This window comes from Poecilia formosa, unplaced genomic scaffold, assembly GCF_000485575.1.
Source record: "Poecilia formosa unplaced genomic scaffold, Poecilia_formosa-5.1.2 Scaffold16, whole genome shotgun sequence".
NCBI classification, from domain to species: Eukaryota; Metazoa; Chordata; class Actinopteri; order Cyprinodontiformes; family Poeciliidae; genus Poecilia; species Poecilia formosa.
Window position 1 is genome coordinate 492125 of NW_006799955.1, and position 25464 is coordinate 517588.

Sequence of the window (25464 nt, forward strand, 5' to 3'; positions counted from 1 at the left end):
TTCTTCAAATGATTTGAGCGTAGGTCTCAGGGAGAGGGAATTACTTTGGCTCCTTTTAAACCAGGCAGTGGCTGTTTTGCGAAAGGGTTTTAATTGATTTTGAAGTAGTAACTGTTGGGAATGCCTGTCACCGCCAAAACACACCAGACACACAGAAACCAAAACATCCTATTACCACATCAAAGGGCCAAGCGCCCTGCTGCCATCTATGTAAACCGAGGAGCCACTTTTGATAACACGCAGCATTTAATATAATGTTAATTTATTACCTCCCGTTCAGTTAATGACATTAAGTATGCGACAACTATTATCCTTTTAGGGGGAGGTATTGTTGCTTCGTCGTCATACAGAGATGCTTCTGCTGCAGGACGTGAGACACAGACTGAACCAAATCTCTGCCAACAGAATGTACGATTGAATTCTGTTCTCTCTCTGTCTCTCTTTTTTTTTATCACGGGAGGTGTTTGTCTGAGTGATAAGTCTCTTGCTGTAAAGGCTCAGTCAGGAGTTCTTTGCAGTTCTGATATCAGTCTCCAGCACAGCATGGAGCTCAGCTCTGGCAGGAAGCTGCTTACCAACAGAAATACCAATTACTGCACACTGCATCATGACGTCTAATGGGCCTGCTGTGGCAGAGAGAGAGATGCACGGGATGAAAGGCTTGTTGCGATTTCTCTCACTGTGAAACCTGTATCAGAGCTTCTTCTGCAGCTTGTTTAGACGGTGTGGTTTCACAGGATCTAATGGTGATGCAGCCTTTTAAAATGGTTCTTATTGTATCATGATCTTTTTTCAGCTGAAACACTGCCCTATAAGCCAACATCTGCCGTTAAGTGATCGTAAACAAGGAATTAAATTAGCATCCTGAATTGCTGGTGAGCTTTCTCCCAGACTAGAATAGCTGGGGGCAGAGGTAGGTAGCCACAGATTTTACTCAATTAAGAGTAGCACTACTTCAGTATATTCTTTTATTGAAGTTGGGTGAAAAAAAAAAGTAGTCATCTGAAAATCATAGACAAAATATAACATTGTGTGCAGATTCTGGTGCTGTTAATAAAATGTAAAAATAAACCATCTCTTAATTCAAAGAACCCTCAAATCCTCAGTTTTTTTTAAAACATTTGAAGCAAATCTTTAAAGGAGGTAATGCATGCATGTTAGAATAATAATACTTCCAGAGTTTGACCATCTTTGTATAAAGCAAGCAAATTCATCATTTTGTGAAGTGGGTAAATGCAACTGAGTAAATGCAACCAGTTATTAGCCCTCTGCCTGACTGACAGTTGCAGGTGGTCTTGAGGACTTCCTGAACATTGAGCATTTAATGTTGGAAGATCCTTTCCTGATGTTGTCATGTTTATGCTTAGAAAGGACCCCACAAAACAACGATGAGTTGCTTTGCTGGGAAACTCAAAGCAGGAGCTTAAATACTGACGGAAGGGTCGGGAATGACAAAGGAAGCAGATTAACTAATCAGAGGCAACGAGGAACAGCTGTGACAGGAGGGAAACCGGGAAACTGAGGGAAAGGGACTAATTAACTAAAAAACAAATGAACTAAGACTCAAAGAAACTATTATAAATTCATATTTATTAGGAACAGAATGCAAGAATAAACAAAGAAATGAAACAAACGGATGGGTGAATGTGGAAACACATTTCTAACAGAGAGAAATTGGATGAGTTTGGAAAGATTCGTGCAACATAATTAAAACAAGGAAATAATCAAAACACAAATGAAAATTCTAAAGCACCCCTGGATCGTGACACATGTAGACTGATAATCAAAAGCTAAAAGCTCGATGAATAAAACTAATCAGTTGGGAAGTTATGAAAATGCTACAATCTTTGCAGCTTCTGAAAAAAAAAAGACTCAAAAATCTGTTCAAATGTATTTTTTATTTTTTTGGTGATGTTTTCTTTAATAACCAATTACCACCGATGTGACAGGGAAAGAGGACCTGGATTCACAATCAGCCGCTGCAGCTTGGAAGCATGCAGAGTTGCCCCTAGCAGAGACTGCGTGACATTTTAAAGATGCAGGGACATCCTGAGCAGCAGCCATTTACAGGTGGGGGAGATGAAGCAGAGATGGAAGAATGTGTGGCAAGACAGCAGAAGTGAATGGCAAATAATAAGGTTTTCTTCCTCATTTTACCCTATTTTGAAGTAGTGTTCTGTTTTTGCCTTTATATTTGAAGGTTTTCTCCTCCAAAAAACAAATCAAGAAAAACATAAATTAAAATGTTCTTTTTACATCCTCAGCAAAAAGAGAAAACATAACACTAAAGATACACCTTTTGTGACATTAAAACCAAAAACATCAGCGCTTCTGTCTCCTTTTTGTTCTGTATTTTGTTGTATATTTGGGTATTTATCAACCACTGTTGACTTTGTCAGCTTTGGTTGTTTTTAAAAGTGCTCTTGGATAAATATTGGCTTGACTTCAATAAATGTAATTAGGATTTGATGTGATAGATAATTAATTGCATGGTTTTATTTTGTTTGTAATATAAATACATATCTGAAATGTGCATCAAGCATTGTGTATTCAACTACCCAACGTCTGTACCATCTTTTCTTAAAGCTAAAGATGGATTCTTTGGGACACATTTCTCTGAGCTTTGTACACCCAGGGACTAACATTTCCTGCCTATTGTTGTATTCAAAGCATGTCAAACTCATTCAGATTGTACTGAGAAGGGGACTTATATGGATATGTTTCAATCTAAGCCATTACATTTAAGCTCTAACCCGTTTAGGGCAGCTGGAAAGGAAAACCAGTGTCCCACTTTCAAGTGGTTTGCAGATTTTCTTCCGGGGTTGTCCAGTATCTAGCTCCACCTGTCTCCCCATCATCTTTGATCAGCTTCTCTGTCCCTGCTGAAGAGTAACATTCCCATGACATTATGCTGCCGCTACCATGTTTCACTGTTGGGATAGCGTGTAGCATTAGTTTAATGTCAAATATAGCGTTTTGCATTCCCGCCAAAAATCTCAAATTTGGTCTCATCTGTTCAGAGAACCTTCCTCCACATGCTGTCTGTGTCCCCTACATTTCTTGTGACAAACTGCAAAGAGGTCTCCTCATTTCATCAGATATTAAACTACTACTTAATTTATTTTGTGGCTGTGACATGAGAAAATGTGATAAAGTTTAATTTTGCTGACTAATTTCGCAGAGGCTTGCTTGCTGCAGTACTTTTAAATAATACTCCCAGCGTCTGCTTCTCTAATTCTTTTAGATGTAGATGAGACACTAGACAGACTTGCAGTCCCTGACAGTGGAGCGGAAAAAAGGAAATGAACAGGATCAACAGAGAGGAAGCAGGAAAGGAGCAAAGGCATCTGTTGTTGAGTCATGCTCTCAATCATAAGTCTGTGGCTGGACCAAGTTCCTGAGATGTTGAAAGATGGGTGAAAATGTCAAACATCTGCACCCTTGGTGATAACCCAGTTAGCTTTAGCTTTAATTTCAATTAGCTGCAAAAAAAAAAAAAAAAAAAAACACATGTATTTACAACTCAGAGTGCAGTGTGACTGGAGGCTTGAAACGATTCATATTTTCAGCGTACCAGCAATTTTCTGCCCAGCTGAAATCGGAGTGGATTTTCCTTTGAATGGAAATTATGACAAATAGAGCAAAAATTGATTTATTGTGTTCGTTATGGCAAATAATTACAGTTTATAGTCTTCCAGTGTAGCTTGCATTCAATTTATTGAACAAAGAACCGCTAAACACTAAATAGCCTAATTTTAGATCCAAATGAAAGAATGCAAATTGTGCTTGTAGCTAAAACAGCTGTCTCTTCAATGCCTAGATCTGTTGTGAATGCAATCAACCAGAAACAGAGTGATGAATAGAAGAGAAAAAAATGCAGTATTGTGCAGATTATTGTTAGCTTCATTATACCTCCTACTTTGCTCTGCTATAGACCTAAAAATTAAATAAATAAATAAATAATACACCTCCATGCAGACTTGGACCAGACTCTGGGTCTGCCCTGAAGGCCCTTTCGGTGTCACCCTGCCAAACCTTTGCGATGTGACAGCCCTGCCTGCCACGGCATCCCACAAACCAGCTGCTCACAAAGAGCAGGAAGGTTGCCTGAGTGAGAATGAAAGAGACAGAAACGCTGACATTTCAACATGTGCTGTTTTCACCTGCCTTGATCGGTATCGTGAATGTCAGTCTTATCTGACGAATTTGCATTCTGAAAAGGTATTTTCTCACAAACTTACTTTTAACATGCCCATGGAGTTGGTTACCATGGCAACCTTGGAGGTTGTAGTCAGATTCTCCAGTAAACTGACATAAGCCTGACTGTAAACTAACTGACTAGTGGGACAATATTAGGACAGGAGGCTCAATCTATTGCACCCACTTGTAATTTTTTTTTTTTAATTACAGCTATCCCAAAACCTTCTAATAATGAAGATTATAGTTCCCTTCCTTATTGTTGACAGTTGTCATATCACTGATAGCTTGTAGGAAAGTGAAGAAATACTCAAAGTTCTGGAACCAATAATCAGATGGACCAAACATTTTAAATGGTAAATCTGTACTTGTATAGCACTTTATCAAGTCCACTTTATCAAGCACAGTGCTTCACACTACATTCAAGTCATTCACCCATTCACACACTGATTATAACCAGTTCCTGGACAGCTGGCCACAGCCTCTCTGGGGCAGTCTGATCTGGTCCTCTGACCATCACCAGCACGCGACACAAGTGAAGTGTCTTGCCCGAGAACACACTGAGAGAAGCGGACGGAGTGGGGCTCAAACAGACAACCCAACGATCGCTGGGCAAACTCCGACCATCGTCACCATCATTGTTACAATTGTTTAGTTCATTTTAGGTATTTAAAATAACGCAAATTGAATGTTTACGTCCTTGGAAAACAGTGCTATGCTAGTAGACGTTGACCAGCTAGACTTTCAGTACAATAACAGGTAACACACACACACACACACACACAAAAATCATCTTTGGAAGAAATTAAGAAATTGTTAAATTGCTAAAATCACCGAAATTCCTTAATCTACTCTGAGAGCTTCTGATTTTTCAATATTACACTCTTCTACACCAGGAAAGTTAACTGTTAATGGTAATAACTTCACAGAGCTTCACTCTGAAAAAGTGGTGCTGCTACAGCGATCACAGCTGGTGTCACTATTAAGGATTTCACATTACTACGTGCACTATTGATAAGGTAAAAGCCAATAATATAAAAGTCAAAAAAATAAAAGCCGATCAAAGTCCAGGTACTAAAGTACTTATGCACATTTATGAACTAAACAGTCATTTTGGATGTTACAATTTGTTTGTGAGTATTTGTTCTTTCCAAATCCAATTTCTGGATTCTGAGGGGCAATTTAGGCAATTGTTTTAGACTTAGATTTTAAAAATTCCAGCAGAGAATATGCACAGCAGAAAATAGTAGTATCTACTGCTGATCACTTAACCCCAGTTGGCTCAATAAAAAAGTGCTTAAATGCCATAAACCAAAGTTTGAACTGCAAAAACAACGTCTTGCCAGAATCACCTTCAAGCATATGAAAGGTTTTCTGTGTCATTGTCTTCCAAATTGAGTATGTGTACACTTTAATTGTCTCAACTGTTCTAAATCTAATTGTTTTGGGTTTGTGTCAAAACAAACTTTGACAGCACTAAGCTGTTATTTATTTATTTTTTATTTTTCTGAGAATCAGTATTTTCTAACTCAGAAATCATTATCTTTGTTATTTTCATTGGATTTATGTCACTATATTATCCGAAGTAGATAAAAAAAATAATAATAAATTAGCATAGTACTTGCTGTTTATTTGCTCCTGCAAAACTTGCATGAATAAAACACATTGAGATGCATTGTTACCATCGTCATGGCTAAACAGATGTTGACCCCTAAGCACTGTCTGCTTAAAAAGTTTTGCTGATGTCCTTTCGATCCTCTCATTAAATCACCTTGAAGTAAAAGCAGATCTTATGTAGTGTTTAAGGTACGCTACCTCTTATTGCCGTATGAGTGCACAAAAATATAATGTGTTAAATCTGAATGCATATTTGCATATTTGTTAGCGGTTGCCCAAGTATACAAATATTATTGTGGTTAAATTGCCAGCTCCTCAGTGGAACTGTGGAGTATTTGTCAGCTAATTAGCAACATGAGTTAGTGCTTCAGCAGTTGGGATGGCGCCTCACACACAGAGTGAGGCTGATGGGCGCAGCAGAGCGTCGGTGCTGCTGGTGGCTCGGGAGGGAGGAAGAGAGATGCATAATCTAAACCAGTGCTAATGAAGACATCAGCTATCTTATTTGGAGGCTCGCTGCCTGTCAAAACGGGCTTTATGGCGTGAATAAATTGCTCAGACAACAGAGAAACTGAGAGATTCAGCCGGAACAGTGAGGAATAATAATAATAGTAATAATAATAAAAAACTTTAAATCATTTTAGACTGTAAATACATAATTATCCCACTCCTATTTGGGGTAATGAAGACTTTATGGCATCGGACAGCTATTCGAATGTCCAGATCAGAACTAAAGAAAGCAGCAAACACAAACACAGATTGGTTCTGTTTGTTTGATGGATCTGTGTGATTTTAGCTTTGAGCTGATTTGTGTCATCTTAGTCTTTCCCTGCATAATTTGGCTGTGATGGCAAATACAGTAATCCACAGTAGCTGGGGGGTGGGGGGAAACGTGGCTTAAAGCAGCAAAGGCAGGCTAGAGTTTGTATTCCTTTTTATTTTTCAGTCTTCTTTCATTGGACTTTCTTTTTTTTACTAGGGCAAAATGACAGATGCAGGACCAAAACAAGAAGCTGGGCTGAGATATTGGTCTACAACATCTATTAAAATAATTAAATGCTGCCATGCAAGAGACAAAAGCCCATTACAACCTCGAAAAAGTAGGGCACAATTGTGAAGTAGAAAAGTACACATGGTTTTACTTTTTTTTTTTTTTATCAATAAAAATCTGAAGAGTATGGTGTAGATTTGTGTTCAGCACATTTGTGTCAAAACTCTGTAAACCCTTGTTTTGCTACAAGTTTTTCTGAAGTGCATCTCTACCAAATTTCTGCCAGTTTGTCTTAGCAAGATATTTCTTGCTCAGCCAGAAAGCAATTTGGAAGTTTTGCCACAGATAGTTGAATGGATTTAGCCTGGGACTTTGTGGACTGAAGTGGTACCAGTACTTTTGGAAAATCAGCGTAAGGTTGATTTTTCTTTTGCATGTTCCTTTCTTTCTGAGTCCTGCCCCTCTGTTATCTCATGTAATCAAAACTAAATTATCTGTAACATTACTCTTTAAAAAAAATAAATAAATAACATGATGAATGTCAGAATCCCTTCAGGAACTGGCCAACCAGCCACTTGCACTTGCACCGCAGATGGATTTCCCCTGCTTGCCAACATTTGTTGTCCTGCTCCTGATAACACAAGAGAAAGAATGAATTGTTCGGAAGCCGCTGACATTTTCCTCTGCTCTTGTCCCTTTCGCTAAGAGGCCTCCGGTTTGTGGCAGCTCTGCCAGATTCAAAACAAGATAACATCAAACTGTGCACAAACAGTGTTGGATCGGCTTAACTAGCAGTTTTCCCATTTCCCCCACACAGGAGAGTTCACATGAGCGGCTTCAGTCAGAAGTCACGGTTCATTTAAAAAAAAAAAAATGTTCTGCTGCGGCTGAAATCTCACACATCCTTTCAGAGCCCACTGAAGTTCTTCATATATTGTCAAAGCAACAAACTTTCCTCCACTTTGTTCATATTTTATGGAATACAAGTCCTCTGAAATGTGTGACTGTAGTGTAAGACGAGCTAAAAAAGAACCAGGGACTCTTCATAATTTTGGAAGTCTCCATAGTGGTGCTGTATTTAGGTATGGGAAGTAACTCCCACCATGAGTCAGCTGGTATTCACACTTTTCACATGTTGCCGTCAATGTCGTGCCTTCGCTTCTGGTATGTTGTTATTCCTGCATGATGCTATTGTGAATTAAAACTGTTAACGATCAGAACAAGCAACACAGGAAGGCGTCGATTTCATGCTAAGAGCTTCAGCGGTTCTATAAAAGAAGCGCAGACAGGTTGTTATCATTTTATCAACTCTGGAGACTTGCTTTAAATCCCCAAATGACTAATCTGTTTCGTGTTTGTCAGCTGGATGGAAATATCTTTCCTGTCTTGTTAAGCTGTGTGGCCTCTGGAGACTAGGCAAGATGGAAGGAGAAATATGCTCAATCAAGACTCAGTTTAGCATCGTTGCTGTATTTTTTTTTTTTCATCCACCCACTGACACAACAAAGACAAAAACAAGAAAATGAAAAATTGGAAAAAAGGATAGCAGCGAAAAAAAAAAAAAAGATGTAGTGACACGTCTCTGTGCATGCAGCATGATACTGAGATTTGAACATTTGTTTCCTGTCTAGGAAAACGTGGCAAAATAAAAAAGCCAAATTAATGAAAAATTTGAGTGGCAGCATGTGCATGTACACAGGTAAATGTAAAAGATGTGCTCACAATTGGGTCATCGTGACAGGAGGAGCCCAGACAAAGCAGATTCATTCAGTTTCCATCCGTGTAGTTGCGTCTGTGAAGACCAAAATTTTTTTTTTACTTTATTGAGAGCTCCCATGACAGCGAGGAGAACAGGCTATTACTTCATATTGCGCCATTTAAGGCTGTTTTTATTTTGGACTCTCAAGCTCATTCTTGCCACACAGCAGCAGCAGCAGCAGCAGCAGCAGCAGCAGCAGCAGTCCTGGGGGATAACAATCAGGCCTCGACAAGGAAAAGCAGATGGCTCTGAACAGTTTATGGAGTAGTCTGTGAATTCATGAACTTGTGTGTTGTGGTGGAGTTCGACAAATGAAGTAATACTCTGGAGTGTTTGCTTGAACAAACCCGTCAGTCATGCTTAGTCCTCTCTCCCAAATGCCATTGTTTGAAATGGCATTTTCTCTTAAAACAGGAAGATGCGGGATTATAAGGCTTTTGTTATGACTTTTGTGTATGATCCCATGTGTCCAAATGTATGCAATTGTGAAGAGTAAAGCATAAAACAACAAAAAGCTTGCTATAAAAAGGACTTATCCAGATTTTCATAAAACGTTTCTGAGTCCACAGCATGGTGGTGGCCTCATGCTCATCTTAAAGTAACAGAAGTTACTTCTTAGTTATACACAAATAGTAAAAAAAGAGAGTATGTGTAAGTTCAAAATACCTGAGTTTGAAGGTACTTTTACCTGTTTTTACCCATTAGTATTTGTGCTGAGATACTTGGTTTGCTTCCTGACGCCACTTTGGTCTTCCCACATCTCCTTGTGTGGAGTTTTTTGTTCTTTCTTGTGTTCTGGTCTGTATTTGGTTTAGGATCTTAGTAGTTTAAATTCTTTTTTTTTTTTTTCTTTGATTAGCATATTCATTTGCTCGGGTTTAGTCTGCTCTGTTTTTTCTAATTTTAATCACCTTCCTTCAGATTTCCAGATGTGTTTCTTCCCCAGCTTCACCACATTACCCTAATTAATCACGTCTGCACTGGATATTTTCTGTTTCCTCACCTTCCCACCAGATTCTTCATTGTTGGTTTCCTCCGTGCCAGTTTTCTTGTTGCTTTGCTTTATCCGGTCAGTTATTCTTCAGGCCTCTCACACCAAGTCTAGTAGTTTAGAAACGACTGCAAGTAGAGTTCACTTAGTAATAAGGTAATGTCTGAAGGCAGTTGCAAAGGAATTTACTGAGGAGTATCAGAGGCTGAAAACAACTGCACACCACACGTTTTTAGATTATTTGATGTTAGTTTTTAAATAAATAAAAATAAATCAAATTTTTTTTAATTAATTTGTTAGTTGTTTTTTTTTTTTTTTTTTACTTACACATAATTATTCACTATTCTTTTAGTGACAGCATGTGATGACAGTGTTTGTTAAAACAGAAGGAACTGAAAACATTTCATGGTTGGAGAATTTTAAATCAGATGCAAAAAGTCAAGCTGGGAAACACTGGCTGCTTTTCTGTGGTTACAGAGCGTCAGTGCTTTTACTTTGGGAGAACAAGAGCGCCATCTGGTGTTCAAAAAAATGATGGAAGTGAAAAAAGTAAAAAAAAAAACCTGCAGCTTCTCATTCACGCTAAGAGCGTTAGGGAGTACTTCTAGGCCTTGTCATTTCTTTTAGAGCAAAAGTAGCATCAGAGAGAAAGATAAACCTACGAGGAAGCAGGATGTGGGTCTGAGTTTAAAAAAGAAAAACTGGATGAAGTTGAGGTAAGAGGAAGCAGCACCTCTGAGAGGCAGACATTCAGAGTTTAGCAGACGTGTTATGTAATTCACACAGATGGCAGATTGGGGGTTTCTCCTCTCTGAATGTTATATCACTATGTCTGCCTTGCATTATGCTCTATTTCAGAAGACTGTTTAGGGCAAACCTTGGTCGCTCATGTTGGCAGTGGTGGTGTTTGTCTAAGATGTGAGTTGGACTGGTCATTGTTAAACTAAGCTTGACTATATATCCATAACCAAAATGTCTTTTGAAAAGTGAAGGTTTTTCTCTTATCGCCTTTTGAATCGCATTGCAACCACAAACGTTAATAGAAGTTTTTAGGAAACATTTTACCCCATATGGGTCATGAAAGGTCAAGGGAAAACTTATTTCACTAATTTTAATTATATGTACATCATATATTTTGCTAGTATCAGCTTATGCAGGGCTTCATGGAGGATGGAGATGTTCTTAGAATCGTTGCCTCAATGCAGGACAATTTAACAAATTATTGCTGAGACATTTTAACTGATGCACCACATGATGGCGCTTTGGGAAAAGGTAGTTGATCACTGGAAAGAAAGTAAAATAGTTGGTACCATGTTCCTATCAGATAGTTCATCTAAACCAGATGGACAACTTCCAAAAACAAAACCTACCTGACATGTAAATCAGTTTTGCTTCCTCTGTAGTGGAACCTGTGTGTACTTCCTGACATCATTGTTTTCTTTGTTGAAGGCTTTATTTGCATCAGTGATGGTAAAGCGTTAGGTGGTTAAGTTGTCATTTAAGTTAGACCTTTGCTGTGTTTGAATTGAGATTTAACATTAGATTTACTGAACATAATTTTTGGTCTCGACACAGAGAGTTGAGAAATGTATTTTTTTGTATGTTTTGCATTTGGGTAAGATTTAAAAATTGTATTTCTTCCTACTGTGTTCCTGAAATTTACATGAACATTCAGATGAATAAAAAAATAAATAAATAAGAACATATAGAAATACATTAAATAAAAGATTTCTTTCTTTTTTCTTTTTTTTTTGTTGATCTAAACTATATATGTGGCCTACTTTCTGAAGAGCATAAAATAAAAGGGTGTGTCCAGCATTTCTTTTCCTCAGGAAGACATTGACAGACTTGAAAGAAAAGCCAGTTTATCTGTTCCAGCTTGAAAAACTATTTCATCACAGCTTTCACTGATGATCAATCAGCACCCATGGGGCAGAGCACCAAGCCGCTTATGTGAAATCATATCTGGAAAGAGATCAGCAGAGATAACAACTAACCCAGTTACTTACCGGAAACATTCATGGGTTTAGTAAAGATGGCTATTACTGACACAGTACTTTGTAAAATAACTTATTTTATTATATTTTTCCATTTTACAACTAGAAACGTCAATGTGTTTTATTTAGATTTATTGTGATAAAGTGTACAATTATTAAGGAGAAGAACAATGGTCAAATGTTTGTTTGTTTGTTTGTTTGTTTGTTTTTAAATATGTGGCATAGTTTTGTATTCAGTCACAATCTTTTTTCTTCTTTTTTTTTGAGCTTTCAAAGTTTTTTCTTCCGGAACAGCACTGAATTTAGTTCACACCCTGCTCTGGCAGGCCATAACCAGAGATTGTGGGCCACCAGAAATGGCATTTATCTGATTGTATGCAGTCACAATTCCAGTCGTTAGTACAAATGTGCACAAATCTTTATCTACAATGTCGAAGTTTCACAATTGTGGTGTTTCCATTTACTAATAAATGAAATTAATATCACATGTGAATAAGCTCGTTCATCCAATAAATCATACAAAAATCATGGCAGAGACAGATGCAAAAAGATACATAAAATATAGTCATAATTGAGTCAAGGTGCTAGAGCTCATCATCCATCAGCCATTAAAGGAGACACTGACGTCGTAGTTTGGGTTTGTGTGATGTTTTGGGGGAAGTTGTAGTCTGTTATTTTACGTAAGAGCTATGGATTAAACAGAACTTTGCATTGCACAGTTCAAATAAGTTTATGAACTGTGCAATGCTGTGAGAGCTCTGATGGGGCCAGCTGCACATTGTCTGAAAAACAAACCATCATCCTCCTACTACTTGTTCGTATTGTTTTTGCCTGTAGTAACATCCGGCTATCGATCAAGTGACTCGTGTGTCCATTGCAGTTTTAGAAAAATACATCCATTTTGATACGGTCATAAAACCACCTCATCTTAGCGTAAAAAAAACATTTGATCAAAAAAAGTGAATTACTTCAAAATTGGTGCATTTCCGTTAAAGAAATGTACTTTTGCAATTTCAGTTTGTGCAATTTTATTGTTAATAAAAGCTGTGGATAGTGTATAGGCCATAAATATTGATTATTGTCTCATCTGTCTGAGTTGGGATTGTCTCGAATGACAAAGCAGTTTCTCACTTGAACTGTGGATCTCTGCATCTCCTCCAGAGTTACACTATGTAACAGATCTACTGAAGCAGTGTTTTGTTATCTCTAAGGAGATTAAAAAAAAGAAGAAAAACCACAGAACAAGCTCTTTGTGTAGTTTCTCACATTTTTCATCTTAAAATAGAAAATCAAAATTAGAACTACTAGTATAATTCTCTCTGCTTAATATGCAATAGTTATGTGGTGTTCTTCTCCTTCTTAGCAAAAGTTAATGCAATAACTAAGCTGTTTTACTTCCTCACACAAATGGACTGATAGAGCTGCTGTCTGGATTAATAGAGCAGGGAACTTAATTATTGACTTTAATTTGCTTGCCCCACCTTATGCAGCTCCCTTAGTATGTTTGCAATTATACACAACAAATGGAAACGTGCAGAAATTCATATCCCAGATCACATGGATTTGTTTTACATTTACTAAAAAAGGAACGTGGCTTGCCACAAATAAGCAAAATTGTGGTGTTACTGAAATTTAAATTAAATCTAAATCTAGATTTTTTTAAGTTGCTGCAAAAGTAGTTCTTGACCAATGTCTCCCATCTACAGTGGACATTCCTTCATGAGGAAAATAAAACCTAAAACAATGTGGTTGCATGCTTCTGGACACCCTTAAACTCGTACTTTGTTGGAATTGGAATGACTTTTGATTTTACTTAAACATTCGTGATATCTAGGTAAGTGTGTAGCAGAATGCCACATCTTAACTTAGCAATAGTTTCACACACTTCCATGCAAAAATTAAACAGATCTATCAAGTGCATCTCCTTCAGATTTGTAGTTGAATTTAGTTTCTGTGTGAAGCTTGATTTCTTTTTGTTGGTTTTGATGTTAGCATTTGATTCTTGTTCTGCAAAAAAGATAATAGCCCTCTTCCTGTTTGCTGTTCTAAGTAACCACTCAATGTTCTGCCTACACTGAGCGGTGGTTGAAACTGTTCTCCGCCTTGACTAAGGCAGTAGTTTCAGTAGAACAAAATCGGCCCTAAACCGTTATGATGGAGCCATCATGTATTTTTGCAGCAAAAATACCTTTTGAAATCGAGTCCAAAAAAATTACCCTCTATTCCATATTCCATCAGGTCATAATTTCACCACATGCTTTCAGGAGACCATAAAAGTTTTTTTGCACAATTTTGTCATACCAGCTTGATTTTATCCCGAGAAACAGATTCCATTTTGTCACCCTACCTACTCTTAAATGTATGAGTATAGACAACTGTTGTCAATACAGCTCATTTTAGGCTTGTAAACTTCCCTGATAAGCATTTTATTCATCAGTCTTCACTGGTCTACTTTAGCATTTTCGGATGTCTTTTTATACCGCTTTCCTGACAACTGATAAGTTTCGTCAGGGAGACCCCTCAAATGTTTTGGAAATCTCTGAGGACCACGCTGTTTTGCTGTGAGACACAACTGAGCAAAATGTTCCGAAAAATCTTACAAAAAAAAATAAAAAATCTTGTTTGGAGTTCATCAGAGGCACTTTTTTGTAATTTAACCAATATTTTACCAGAAATACCCTTGAGATAAAATCTCTTTTTCAAATCAAGTTTATTTGTATAGCAAATTTCAGCAACAAGGCAGTTCAAAGTCCATTACGTCATAAAAACATTAGACATTGACCAATTATGAAACAAGCAATAAGTGCTACATGAAATGCCATCATCAAAATTATCAAGGATCATCATGAAGAATAGACTTCAACCAGAAGACCTGAGTGGTCTTAAAGGAAAATATGTTGGGGATTGAAAAAGTGGCTAAAAAGCGGCTAATAACAAACAACACAGCAACCTTCAATTCTCGTTGAGAGCAGGGCACATTTACACTCCAATCTGTCCATTTATGTGCATGTGCAGTTCTCAGCCAGTCCAGTTTGCTCTTTGTTTGACACAGATCTCTTGACTTGTGTTTTGCTGTAACTCTATGAATTTTCCAGAACCGTCCAGGCGGAACCTCTCAAGATTTGGCTGTTTAGAGCAATTAAGCAATTTGTTATTTCCACATCTCTAAATATCTGAATTCCTTCCAGGCTTTCCAGATCAGAGTGGAATTCAAACACAGTACATTTGATTTTGATTTTTTTTTTTAAACATGCTGTAGTGCAAAACAGCCAGACAACATAATTATTAACTATTAAACATAATTTTAATCCTCTTCAGATAAAACAGCAACTACAGATCTTTAATGTATCCTGGTGATAAGCCATTCAGTGATTTTATAATCTAGTAAAAGTATTTCAAAGTCTATTCTTGGAGCTACGGGGAGCCAGTGTAAGAACTTTAAAACTTTGGTGATTTGCTCTGTCTTCCTGGTTTTAGTGAGAACATGAATAGATGCGTTCTTGATCAGCTGACGCTGTCCGAGTGACATTTTAGGCAGACTTGTGATAATGCTGTAGCAATAATCAATGCAACAATGTGACATTAGTCCTTAAAAAAAAAAAAATCAGATATGATCTCATTTGTTTGGATTTAAAAAAAAAAAAAAGAAAACTAGTATTGTAACATAAGCATGCTGAGTTAACATGCATGTAGGCACCTGCAAATGTTGGCTATTTTGACAGAAGCTGCTGTTTGTGGGTTAAACCAACACGGATGTGAAAACTATGCTGTGTCAATTCCAGAAATGCTTTTATTTGAAAAAAATGTAAATATTAAATAAAGTCATTGCCACAAGAAACAGGTTACACAAACACCCACTCTGTCTCTCAGCAACACAGTGAGCTGAATGACTTGCATAAGAAATGTTAACATCATCAGATTTGGTCATCAGAGTTGCAAAATAAGAGAAGCGATAATGTGCACACATGCAGGTTTTAACCCACACTGCCTTGCAAGCCTGGGTCTTTCTCAAAAACAAAAAAACAAAAATGTAACGATTGTGAGAATGTCTGTCACAAAAGCTGCTTGCATAGTGTCTACCATCATATGCACAACCGCAGAAAACTTCCGCTTCTTCTTTTTTTTTTTTTTGCAAGGATTTCAAATCTTACCACATTTCATGACATGCTGCTGGTCGGGACATGCAAAGTTTCAGATGATTTCCAATAAAAAAAGAACAAAAAAAATCCACAGTTTTTACACTTTGTAACATAAAATAAGAAAGTTTTTGAAGCTGCACAACCACAAACAAAATCTGCTGTCTACCTCAACTTCCAGTTTGAAACTGAAAAAAAAAAAAAAAAAGAGTGTGTAGAGAGACTTTAGCTCCAATCTGAGAAATGCTTGTTTCATTTCAGAGTAGTAACTCATTTTAATTATTCATAAAAGCTAAGATATCCCAAGCAGCATAGAAAGTAAAACTTTTTTTTCTGTAACAATCATAACAGATTTAATAATAATAAAAAAATGTTCAAAATAAAAAACAAAAATTTACATTTTAAAAACTTTTTCATATCCTTCTTAGACTTAATAAGAGATTTATTTGTCTGTACATTGCTCTAGTTTCACTGATTCAGAGCTAAGAGTTTATGTCCAGGGGGACCTGTTCCGTCCAGAGAGGATGACCTGATTTCTTTTCTCCTGGAGTCTTTTTCCTGCACAGCTTGCACGAGAGAATTGTTATGATGCATAAGCAGATTAAGACAGTTATTGCATATATTGGTATCCAAGTAGTGGCTTGCCATGTCAGATCAGTCGTGGCTTTGGCGTGCCCTGGAAGAAAGTGGCAATAAAAGAACAAGTCTCAACATTTGTGATTTTGCAACACCCAAGAAGAAAACTAGCTCAGTGGTAAAGAGAGCTTACCCTCTGCAGCAACAGTCACGTTCAAATTTCCAGACTTTTCCACTGCATGCTTCTGCCACCCGTCACCAGGAGCGTGAATCCACTCCTCTACCTCACAGAAATACATGCCGCTGTCTTCCGCATTAGACTTTAAAACCGTAAGGTCAAATTGGCGAGGGGAGGGGTGATCATATCTTACAACGGCATTCTTGTCGCTGGCTTTTAAGGTAGAATTTCTGTAAACTGTGAATATGGTTTTATCTTCGGTGCCTTGCTGCCGAAACCATGTGACGTGGAACTGGGATTCATTGCTGGATTGTTGGGTGATGTGACAGGGAATGGAGAAATCCTCTGCAATGCTTATGTTCATCTCTGCCTCCATTTTTCCAACGGACAATTGTTTTGCTGTGAGAAAATGCAGAAAAGGATACTTTGAGCAAATACTAGTTGAATGCATTAATAAGGCAAAAACCTAACTCCCTGGGGAAAAACAAAAAGTTAGGGGGATTAAATGACTTTGCAACAAAGAACACGATAAGAGAAGAAAAATATACATAGGCGCAGTGAGAAGTAGATTGTGCAATGAAAAAAATACTGAGAGAAAAGTGTTATAAGACAACAGTCAGAAAAGAAGTGGTCATCTTGAAGAAGTAGAAATACAGAAGTCAGGTTTTGCAACACAAGTAAACAAAAGTCATGCTGACATGATCTACAGATAGCCCTTGTGGGGAACCACCTGTGAATGATTCTCAACAGTACACCTATCTTTTTTTTTTTTTTAACTCTACTCATGTTACATTTCTAGAGAACAAAAGCAATATTGTATTATTCAGGTACATATTGTACATTAATCTACTCCATCTTCAAAATGTAAAGTATGTCGCAGAAACACTCTTGCAACATTAATTTACATGCATTTTGTATCATTAGAACTACACAATACATTTTATTATATTTTGTGTGACTGACAAAACAAATATGAGCATCAATGTGAAGAAGGTAAAGAATACATGGGTTTAAAGTTCATCATGGTCTAGTATCAAGCCCTATTTACACCAAAACCCCTCAATTAAATCCAGTTCTGCTATTTGCTTGTTTTCTTCAGTAGTGACATGGGAGATGGTTTGTTGATGGGAAGACAAACTGAGGTGAACACAGGTTAGACATGGAAGGGATTTTGTTCAGCGGTTGTAAAGCACTTGAATCTGGATTTTCACCTTACAGCTGAATAAGAACCCTTAGTGTATAGTCAGAGATACAATGGAATGGTTTAGGTCAGAGGTCATGGATGCGTCAGAATATAGTCCAGACCTATTTTCTGTTTAGAATTTGTGGCCAAATATGTTCACCTGTGCTCGCCATCTTATTTGATTGAGCTTAAGCTATTTTGCAGAGATGAATGAGAGGATATTTCAGTCAACATCTTTGCAAAGCTGGTAAGAACATGTCTCAGAATACTTGCAGCTGCATATGCAGTTTATGGTAGTTTCACTTCACAATTATGCTCTACTTTCTTTATGATTATCACATGAAATACCAATAAAACACATTAAAGTTTGTGTTTGTAATATGATAAAATCTCTCTCTCTTTCTCTCTCTCTCTCTCTCTCTAAACATGCAGTGTATTTTAAACTTTTAAATGCAGCCATTGGATATAAATAAGAAGGGACGAATGTAAAATACATCAGAATCAGAAATTATTAAAGAAAATTAAAATTAAGAAAATAGAAACTTACCTGGTTCAATGACATTAACGTTTGTGGTCGAATTTTTTTTTGAGAGTAAATACCATTCTCCCCAGGGATCTTGTTGGTACTCCTCCACCTTGCACATATAAATGCCTTTGTCTAAAATTCTGACTTGCTGAATAGTTAGTTCAAAAGTAGGTCCTTCAGTGTGCTTCATGCTGATCCGTTTCATGTCACTCTCTTTGATCTGTTTCCCAAACGTAATGATGCCATTAAGGTCTGAGGTCAGAATGGTCCTACTTCCAGCATCTTGTTGAAGTTCCCAGGTGACAGCGTATAGAGAAATCTCAGATGTTCTTGAGGTAACTTTGCAATCAATTTGTATGTCAGTATTTATTCTTTGGACAATGATGTGATTGGAAGATATGGCAAGTTTGCTTGCTAGAAAGGTGAGAGACAAATAAGTACAGGTACAAAGGTGAAAAGCTGAAAGCAAAACTACAAAACAAGTCATCAAATTTCTGCATTACCTGGATTTTGCACTTGCACATTCACCAGATTGGATGGAGAAAGCTTTTTGTAAACGTTATGCTGGAAAACTGACACCATACATTGGTATTTTCCTGCTTCCCTGTGGCTGGCACGAAGGATTTTCAGATTGTGCATGACGGTGTTACCCTGGTTGTCCACCTGCACTTGGTAACGGTACTGGTCTCCAGACCAGCTGATGGAACCATTTGAGTATAGTACCACTATGGTATTTAGGTTGGAGTCTTCTGTCTCCTTGCTCCAAGTAAGAGTCATCGGCACACGTGGACCTGATACTTTGCACATTAATTGTACGTCGTTTCCCACAGTCACCGTAGGCTCTCGATTTCTCAGTGCCATCTTTACCGCTGACTCTAAGACACAAATTGAAATGGAAAGAAAAAAAAGATAAATCAAATTGATAAAGTAATATATCTTTAAACTTAAAATTATGTATTTATTTTTTTGTATTTATTTATTTATTTTTTTTACATTTTCTTGTGTGTAATATTATAGTTTGACCAGATGTTGGTTAGGGGGACTAAACCCCCTAACCAACTCCTCATAACTCCTCATAACTCACTAGAGGAGTTATGAATGACTAAGTTGAGCAACCAGGGAACCTTGATAATTTATTTTAACCTAAAGGCAATCTTGCAACAGGCCATCCAGCATCTAACCGTGTCATGAAGAGGTCAGGATACCCCCAGCATTACAGCTACTACACCATTTGTAGCTGTGGTGGTTAAGTGTGGTGCATCTCCACATTCATATTTGCACACGAAAAGTTCAGTCCTAGGCTCATCTGACCAAAGTGTGTGGTATTTCTGGAACAGTTGGTATACTATGTGACCACTAAATGTCTCTTTTTGTACAATAGTTTGTCTGATGTGTCACAGACAGAAAGTATATCTTTATTAATCAGCTGTCTTAAAATAAAAATGTGTAGGTTTCATCATTTATCTTGAATAAACTGTGTAAAACAAACACACACGTCTTACCAATAGACTTCACATTGACGTTGACATTTGTCGTCTGGCTTTGGGTTTTGCCGTTGGGTTGCGTTTCAGAGACAGTGCACTCATAGGTACCCGAATCAAGCTCTGTAACATCAGCCAGCTCGAAGACAAATTTGTTCGTCGTCGGACGCGTCACTCTCACCTCACGACTTGTAAAAGCCCCTGCTTTATCTGTGACACCGTTCTCATTTAGACTGATGATGGTGGCAAACAAAGATGACGTGGAAAGTGAGGCCTTGCGTTTCCAGGTGACAGAGAGCTGACCTTTGACCCCATCAGCTTCACAAATAAGCTTTAATTTCTCTCCTGGAGCAGGAGGTTGCGTCACGTTTTCCATTTTGACTGAGAGTCCACTTTCTGTAAGCAGATAAGGCAGCAGATGTGACTGGGTTTGACAGAAAATGATGATAGAAAGCAAATTGTTATCAACTTTGTCATCAGCAACCTCTCATCACTGAAAACTAATGTATACTCCTTTGCAAAAGAATTTATTAACTTTGAATACTTTCACTTTTTCACTTTTTATTATCTTAGAACCACAAATTTGGAGTATTTTTAATGAGTTAAACAATTTCAATCAATTCTAGTTTGATAGACACAAGCAGAATAAATTGGAGGATTAAAGAGAAGTAACATGTTTTCTCAAGTTTTTTTTTAATAATATGGAAAACGTGATTTATCTTGGTATTATACCTGAGTCCCCACTTTGTAGGATAAACTCAAATATCCATATCTGAGTTGCAGTTATCTGAGTGCAGGCCTGTTTGTCTTTGCAAAATCAATCAAACTGAGTATAGTTGGATTATAAATCTCTGTGAATGGCAGTTTTTAAGTCTAACCACAAGTTTTTGTAATATGATGAAATATCTATCCATCTCTCTCTCTCTCTCTCTCTCTCTCTCTCTCTCTCTCTCTCTCTCTCTATATGTATATATATATATATATATATATATATATATATATATAAGTATATATATATATACATATATAAACATACAATGTATTTTAAAATTCACCTGATTTGTATTTTAAAATTCACCTGATTTGAATTCTGTAAAACTAATCTCCTATTAAGCACTTTTTGTTATCCAAGTATTAGTCAGTATATCCAAACAATAATCAACTCGCCCTGCGCTGTGTTGATGTTAAGTCAAGCAGAAAGGGCTGAGCTTTTAACAAGTTGATGTTGAAAGTATGTTTTTAGCTGCAGACACATCTTTTGCTATGCTATGTTATTTCAATTTAGGCAGTAAAATGTTTATTTTTTACATTTTAAAATAATAATTAAATTATTTGTTTATTTTCACATTTTAATTTATTTCTAATATATAATGTCATGTTTGCTGTGCATTTCTGTTTTATATACTTCAATTATATTCATGTTAAATGGGCTGAAGACAAATGCAGGTCACCCTTTCAGATTTTTTAATTAGCAAAATGTTTCACACCATACTTCACATTCCAGCTACATCACAGTCGACTACTAAGTGGTGTTATCAGTTAAAATTAATCACATTAGAGTACCTTCTTGTGCAAAAAACAGCGTGTGAAGGGGCATGAATCATTTTTACAAGGCACTGTCTAGGAGTTAAGGATAATTTATGCAAAGATTTAGTTCAGCTTGAGTTCATCTCAACCAACCTGGAGTATAGATGTTGATGTCCATGGGCTGGGAGTCTTGATCTGCTCCTTGATTAAAGTTTCCGTCTTCTCCTCTCTCCTCTGGCCATGCCCTGCAGCTGTAACTCCCTTTATCCGTAGTTTTCACTGGCTTTATCCTGAGTTGGTAGTTATTATTCAAAGTCCGCGTGGCTTTTAGCTCTCCATTTCTCTCTCTGTCGATATATTCTTGCCTCACAGTCAGAATGCCTGTAGGGCCGATTTTGGCCAGCTCAATTCCGTTCCAGAGCCACGCTACGGAGAAGAACCGTTTTGCGAGGTTCTGTGCATTTATGCCACAAGAAAGCAACAGCTCCTGCCCCTCCTGGACTGCATTCTGTGCCGAAATACTCACTTGCACAGCCGACATGCTTGTCACCACTACAGAGGATAAAACAATACAAAACGCCATGAACTTCTTTATTGAGAAGCCACAAAAATATGCTAATGAGTGCTGATTCATTTCAAGACATGCCACTTAGTTCAGGGCACTAATTAAGGTAGGTTAAATGGTTGCTTCATCTTACCTTTTGCTTTGACTGTGAGGGGAATTTTCTCTGCATCCTTCTGAGAAATCTTGTACCAGGAACGATCAGGATCTTGGATCCACTCCTGAGCTTGGCAGTAGATCTGACCCTGGTCTGACTGCTCAAGCTCAGCAATATTAAGCTTGTACGTGGCCTCATCTAATTTGTCTAATCTAATGGCTTCATCTCTGTAGCGCCGCTCAAAACCCTCACCTGGAGCCAGTGTGAAATCTCTGTCCAAAGAAATGATCGGTTTAGCGTCTTGTGCCCCTTCTTTATGGAGGTACCAGGCGAAAGCCAGATGGACGTGCTGGATGGTGTTGGTGGAGGCTTGGCATGTCAAAGAGAGAGCTTCCCCTTCATCATAGCTCAGTGAGGTGGGGGGGTCAGTGGATGTAACACTTAGGGAATTGTCAATCACTGTAGCAATGCAAGAAAGATAGACATTGTACCATTTACATTTTATAGCCATGCTTACAGGTGTTGCAGCTAAAAGAATAACTAGTTACCTTTAACGACTGTCTTTGCAGAGTAGACTCCATTGTATGTATATTCTGGATTGACTACGGTGCATTCATATTCCCCGTCATCCTCCTTCTGTAGGTATTGTATTTCAAATATGATTGAGTTTGAATCAACATGTTTGATAGAAATCTCATTTTTTCGTATACGAGACGAAAAACGAGCATAGCTAAAGTCTGACTCTCTGGTGCTCATGACATTGATTTCTTGAAAGGGCTTTGCAGGATCTTTCATGCGAATCTCAAAATCTTTTTTAGAATTGGGGTTGGAAAATCCACTTGCGTTGCAGGAGATGGAGAGCAGAGAGCCGACCACACGATACAGGGGCCCAGCCTGAATCTCAGTGTTCACTTGGGCCTCTAAGGAACAAAGCAAAGCCAAAACAGAGATAATGAAATTAGTAATAGGTAATGATTGAGGGTTTTTGAAACTAAAGCTCTAGTGGCTACATTGGCTTGTAAAATATGTCTGCTTGATGATATAATGAATGGACAGATGTGAGGCAAACGTGTACAAAAGACTTGTGGACTTGGAAAGGCATAGCTCTAAATTTATTTGCAATTGCATTCCCTCTAATTACTTCTATAGGATGTTTAAATAATGTTGAATAGGAAGTAATATGATCCATGTTTTTTTTCCAACAATAATTTTTTAAGTGCTATTTTCATTCACCCCATTTGCCCTGGCATCATATAATTCTTTGTAAATACGGTCTAACTTTGTGCAATTTAATCTCAGTATAAATCCAGGAGGTTTGAGAAAGTCTTGTAGGTTTGTTTGAGCAAACAGCATCATGAGGATCAGGGAACAGGGCAGACTGGTCAAGGGGTTAAGTTGTAAAGATGATTAAATGGTGGTTAGGTTATATAAACAACATCCTTCAAAACTGGAAAGCATAAGACACAAGACATGGCTAAAACATGGCCATCCACCAAAACTAACGGTAAGAATTAACCACAGAAGCAACCAAGAGGCCTATCTTAACTCTGGAGCAACTGCTGAGATCTATAATTCAGTTTAAATAATCTGTCTACAGAAACTATTAATCATGCTCTTCACATATCTGGCTTTAATGGAAGATTGCAAAAAAAAAAAAAAAAAATTTTTGAAAGAAAACTGAAAAATAGTTAAACATGGTGGTAGAAACATTGGACTGTATGACAGCTTTCCCACAGCAGAGACAGGGTAGCCGGTCAAAGTTGATAGGAAGAAGGACGGAGATGTTAGAGCAGGGGTGCCCAAAGTTGGTCCTCGAGGGCCGGCATCCTGCATGTTTTAGTTCTCTCCCTGGTGGTAGCAACAACCTTTTCAGCAGGTCAATGTTCTTCTTAGGCCTTCTAACGAGCCATCATTTGATCCATGTGCGTTAAACCAGGGAGAGAACTAAAGCATGCAGGATGCCGGCCCTCGAGGACCGACTGTGGACACCCCGTGTTAGAGACTCCGAAGCACTTGAGACTGGAGGTGAATGCCCTTATATGGTATGTACACAGACTTCCCAGCAAGCATCATAAACAAGACACGATCATTTCTGTATTTCAACAGAGGTCTGAAGCAAGCTTGACTCATACAGACCCTTTTTCAGTTATTGAGGTGATGAGTATGCATGATATCACCAAACAGGAAGTGCTTGGCTGCTGGAAGTCCAATCTACCAAAAAACAAAGTGACTGACTTCCCTCAGCTGAGGATATCAGCCACAGCAGGTAGTGGAGTACATTGTCCCGCATATTGAGGGAAGCGTCAAACCTATGACCTGGAGACAGAAGGCTAAGCAGCATCAAATGTAGAACATTTGACTGAAACTTCCTCCCAAAGGCTTATGAACTCTCTGCTTCACTGAATTATCCTTTTTTGGTATTTTATCTTTTTTGCCTGTCCTGTGACACCAGCTCCCAACATGTTATTTTATTTCTTGATACCTAATATTTTATGTTAGTTTTATTGACTTTATCTATAGGTGTATTTTTTGTTACCATCTTGCTTTAAGAGTACATCACTTGTCTTCTGTCGACTAGTTAAAAACTGAACATGAACATTACAAGAAATATGAGTCTCCACATTTACAGAGAATGTAATGTTACAGTACAGTAACACTACTACTATCACGACTACTACTAATTATAACTATAATAATCATTATTATGATTCCTATGGAAACAGAAAACATTACTTATATATTATTATTATTTAATTAATAATAATAATAATAATAATAATAATATGCATATGTATTGCTGTTCAAAGTCTTTAAATATAAAATTACAATTACAAAGACAGGGGCTTAGTAAGATTCAATTTAAACAATGTTTTTCTGTATTAAGACTATTATCGGAAGTAATTCATTAGCTTCAATTTACCTAATATGAATTATTAAGAATAACGACCCAAAACGAGACTAAATATTAAGTGAACTCGCTCCCAGAAGTCAAAAAATGTTTTCAAGGTAATCACAGAAACACGCAAAGCTTATTAGAAACTTAAAACTGGGTTGTAACTTTTTACCTTTTATGTGGCTTATCTAAAATAAGAACTAGTCAATTCAAGTTGAATTCATTAATGATAAATAGTCCCAATAAGTCTCACATTACATATTGACTTTAACGTGACTTTGCGAAACACAATATAAGTTCAATAGTTGTTCTACTTACCGCATAGTAGAAATAAACCCAGTGAAATCAATAAGAAGGGTCTCCACGGGGAGAACACCGAGAACTTCATAGTGAACGCATGCAAGACGTTGTTCGCAGCACACACTAGATTGTGTGTCCCTTGTCTAGCGAATTTGGCTGCGTTAGTCTTCCCCTCGACATTAGGCAAGAGGAAGAAACATACATTTCCCGGTACAATGTCAAGAGAAAAGGTACATGCGCAGCGAGCAGGTAATAGAGTTAAGTGGGTAAAGAGCGACTTGCTGTTGCAGTTCTGAGTAAGGACTTCCTTTGGTTTATGTCTGATGTCGGAACAAAAGACAAGCCGCAAATGCTAACGCTACAGATTAGAGGCGTTTATTTTATGAATAGTTGTGGAAAGTCACTGTACAGTGGACAGTACTGCTGTGGGCAACACCCACAGAACAGATCATA

At 37.6% G+C, this 25464-nt stretch overlaps 2 protein-coding genes across 6 annotated transcripts in view; one reads left to right on the plus strand and one right to left on the minus strand.

Annotated features, from left to right (window-relative positions):
* The first annotated feature begins 327 nt into the window (after positions 1-327).
* The window catches only part of klhl6 (kelch-like family member 6), a 43864-nt gene continuing 18727 nt past the window's right edge, over positions 328-25464 (plus strand). For 2 of the 5 annotated variants that reach the window (XM_016668566.1, XM_016668568.1), the window contains exons 1-2: positions 654-913; positions 1950-2070. Coding sequence is in view for 1 of the 5 variants with exons in the window: in XM_007546365.2 (XP_007546427.1) it covers positions 23848-23860 (13 nt within the window). In the remaining 4 variants the exon portion in view is untranslated. Of the gene's footprint in view, positions 409-653; positions 914-1949; positions 2071-23805; positions 23861-25464 lie in introns of those variants that run through there. The other 3 variants (XM_016668567.1, XM_007546365.2, XM_016668570.1) reach the window with 3 other exon arrangements.
* LOC103134218 (immunoglobulin superfamily member 3-like) lies at positions 15325-25197 on the minus strand. The gene is made up of 9 exons (XM_007546366.2): positions 25030-25197; positions 22367-22738; positions 21858-22277; positions 21313-21711; positions 19654-20028; positions 18655-19026; positions 18173-18565; positions 16458-16841; positions 15325-16364 (listed from the first exon to the last, which is right to left on the minus strand). The coding sequence occupies exons 1-9, from the start codon at positions 25097-25099 to the stop codon at positions 16171-16173; spliced, it is 2979 nt and encodes a 992-aa protein (XP_007546428.1). The 5' UTR covers positions 25100-25197; the 3' UTR covers positions 15325-16170.